Here is a 3,059-nt window from a genome sequence, read left to right as displayed (position 1 = left end):
CATTCAGGATTCCAAAAGAAACAATTGAAATTCTGAAGGATCAAGTATTTGGTTTTGACACATTCTTCGTGACCAGCCAGGAACCATATGAAGTGAGTTATATTATGGTACAGATTACTGTATCATTGGTTTTCTTAATAGTGCATTGGTGATGCAAAGACTGGTTTCAATGTGGGAATGTAATAAGCATAGTGTGATTGACATATACTTTGGTATTTTGGTTTTAGGGTGGGGTATTGTTCAAGGGAAACCTACGGGGGCAAGCTGCAAGGAGTTATGAGAAAATAGCAAGGAGAATGGGAGTTGGTGCCTCTATGTCTTCTATTTGTGTTGAACGTTTTCTTGTATGGTCGTTTTGTTTCTTATGTGACCATATATTATGTACAGGACAGATTTGGAGATCTATACAAGTTATTCCTTCTAATTAACCCAGAGGATGATAAACCTGTGGCAGTTGTGGTGCCAAGGAAGACCTTGCAACCAGATACCACTGGTAGTTTATTAGCTGTTCTGTTGGACATTTGAAGATCTTTTCTTTCAGATTATAGGTGTAAAGATAGCTCTGGATTTAGATTATTGACCTTGTCTGTACTTGTAATGCAGCTGTTCCAGAATGGTTCGCTGCAGGGGCTTTTGGATTGGTCACTGTATTCACCTTACTTCTCCGCAATGTTCCTGCATTACAAGCAAATCTGCTGTGAGTTTTTCTTTCTATCTTGTGTATGGTATATGCTCTATTCTAGCAAAAGGCTATGATAAGAAAATTTACATGACAGAGTCGTATTTCTAAACTATTGGCATGTTTAAGTGACAATACAGTAACCAAAATCTTGTGCCTTTCTGTATTGGCATGCCTAAATTCTAGCTCTGCAAGAAACACAATGTTAACACTTTACTACTGTGTTTCTTTGACTTGATTATTCTCTATCTCCGTGTGGATGACAGTCCAAGTAAAAAACAGCTTAGTTTAGCATTGACATTAAGTTTTATCTCATCTCCAGATCAGTTTTTGACAATGTTGACTTGTTGAAAGATGGACTTCCTGGAGCTCTTGTAACTGCACTTATTCTAGCAGTACATGAAGTCGGTCATATTGTAGTTGCCAAAGAAGCTGGAATTAAGCTGGGTGTTCCATATTTTGTTCCTAGTTGGCAGGTGAATTGTAGTGCTTCCCCACATATTTCAACTGCCAATAAATATTCTTCTGAACACATTTTACAATATTTTCTAGTTGTGGGATTTTGTTTACATGAATAAACTCCATTTTTATGAAATGTAAAGCCTCTTCAGTGATTTTCCTATAGATTTATTAGTTTTCCAGTTATGAATCAGTAGAAATTCTACTTCATCAGATCATGAAGTGAATAGTGTCTTTGTTAGACTGATTCAAAATAAATCATGTCATTGATTCAAGGAAGGATATTGCACTTTTCCCCAAGATATGTTACATTATAAAAAACACTCTTGTGGCATAACTTGTTGTCTAAATGGTGAAACTCCCTCCTTCCTGGCCTCAGATAATAGTCTAACTCTATATTAGCTTTATTAAAGAGCATAACTCTGTAAAGTCAGGGAGACGAATAATAATGAGCACCAGATCATATAACATCCATACAGAAACAACAAAGAAAAAAATTATATTGACATATAAGCCAACAAGTTAATGAAATGGACGTATAGTGAAAAGATGTATTTGGAATTTTTTTGGAAGAGAGAAGTGAGCACCCAGACAATGAACGCTTAAGGATGTCCTACTTCCACAGGCTGATTGTCTTTTGGAGCAGGCCAGTGACAAAAGAACTTATTTAGGTAGCTGAGACAATACAACTGCATTAGGTGAAATCTGAAAAAGTAAGAATAGAACTTTAAGGTGTGATTGAATACTGAAACATAGTCCTTAAAAAAGAAACTGGCCTAAAAAATACTTATAAGCATTTTCTTGAAATGTGATAAAAGGAAAACTTGAGAAGAAATTGAGTTGAAATTCTTAGAAATGACAGAAGCTCTTTGTCTATTTGGTAAATTGTAAGACAAGCTGGATGACAAAGAGAGATCACTTAATCTCATGATTCAGTTTGATTTCTCTTGCTGTTTAAATTGGTTCCAAAGCACGTCCAGTCATAATATTTGAATTAGTAATCATACTGTGAAAAATATAAATATATTTTACTGCTCGTTCAACATATTTGAATTAGTAATCATACTGTGAAAAATCATGTTTTTCTTTTTTCGGCATACGTGTGTGTTTAATTTCTTAAAGAACTTCCTCATGTACTACATTCAGTAGCCCAATCAACTTTCAACTTATGCTATTGTTGATAGAAAATACCATAACCACAATTAGTCACTTTGAAGTTATCGAGATATAGTGTGAAGGTGCAAATTCATCACTTGTTGCTTGCACATTCATATAATTTGTTTTCTTTGTTTGCCTGCCTCACTTTTGACAAGCAAAATTTGTTTCTTGAAACATCATTCGTCCTCTCTTTCCCCATTCTCATCTTCTTTAGTGTGGAAAATTTAGTCCCAACTTCTCTGAGTGGGCCAAAAAGGTCTAATGAGCTTCAGATGGCAGATAGGTTCATTTGGTTCCATAACAAGGATTCTGAATATCGTACCGAAGCGTGAGGATCTCTTGAAAGTTGCAGCTGCGGGTCCTTTAGCAGGGTTTGCTTTGGGTTTTCTACTTTTGCTTTTAGGATTTGTCCTGCCTCCAGCTGATGAACTTGGCATTGTTGTGGATCCTTCAGTATTTCATGAATCACTTCTAGTTGGGGGAATAGGTAATTAGTTTTCTCTTGTCATGATGAAGACTCAGTATGGACAGCATTTCGTTGCATCTAAACTATCCTAATTCGTTTACTGGTCATTAGTGCACTAGAAAAAAGTAACTCTAGACTGTTATTTACATATTTTTGGAGTTTAACTACTAAATTCACTTTCTTTTTCTTTCCTGGACATAGCTAAGCTACTTCTTGGAGATGTTCTAAAGGAAGGGACCCCATTGTCATTAAATCCACTCGTAATATGGGCATGGGCTGGACTTCTTATTAATGCTA

At 35.8% G+C, this 3,059-nt stretch overlaps 1 protein-coding gene across 1 annotated transcript in view; it reads left to right on the top strand.

Annotated features, from left to right (window-relative positions):
- Positions 1 to 3,059, top strand: part of LOC105160983 (probable zinc metalloprotease EGY2, chloroplastic) — a 5,285-nt gene that overhangs the window by 1,604 nt on the left and 622 nt on the right. Inside the window, 8 exon segments of the mRNA XM_020693505.1 lie at positions 8 to 92; positions 228 to 302; positions 388 to 493; positions 604 to 697; positions 1,002 to 1,155; positions 2,576 to 2,783; positions 2,964 to 3,056; position 3,059. The exon segment at position 3,059 is cut by the window's right edge and continues 49 nt beyond it. Of these exon segments, the coding sequence (XP_020549164.1) occupies positions 8 to 92; positions 228 to 302; positions 388 to 493; positions 604 to 697; positions 1,002 to 1,155; positions 2,576 to 2,783; positions 2,964 to 3,056; position 3,059 (816 nt within the window).

The sequence above is a fragment of the Sesamum indicum genome, linkage group LG4 (genome assembly GCF_000512975.1).
Source record: "Sesamum indicum cultivar Zhongzhi No. 13 linkage group LG4, S_indicum_v1.0, whole genome shotgun sequence".
Lineage (NCBI taxonomy): Eukaryota > Viridiplantae > Streptophyta > Magnoliopsida > Lamiales > Pedaliaceae > Sesamum > Sesamum indicum.
Note: the sequence above shows the minus strand (reverse complement) of the source record. Positions and strands in the feature narration are given on the sequence as shown.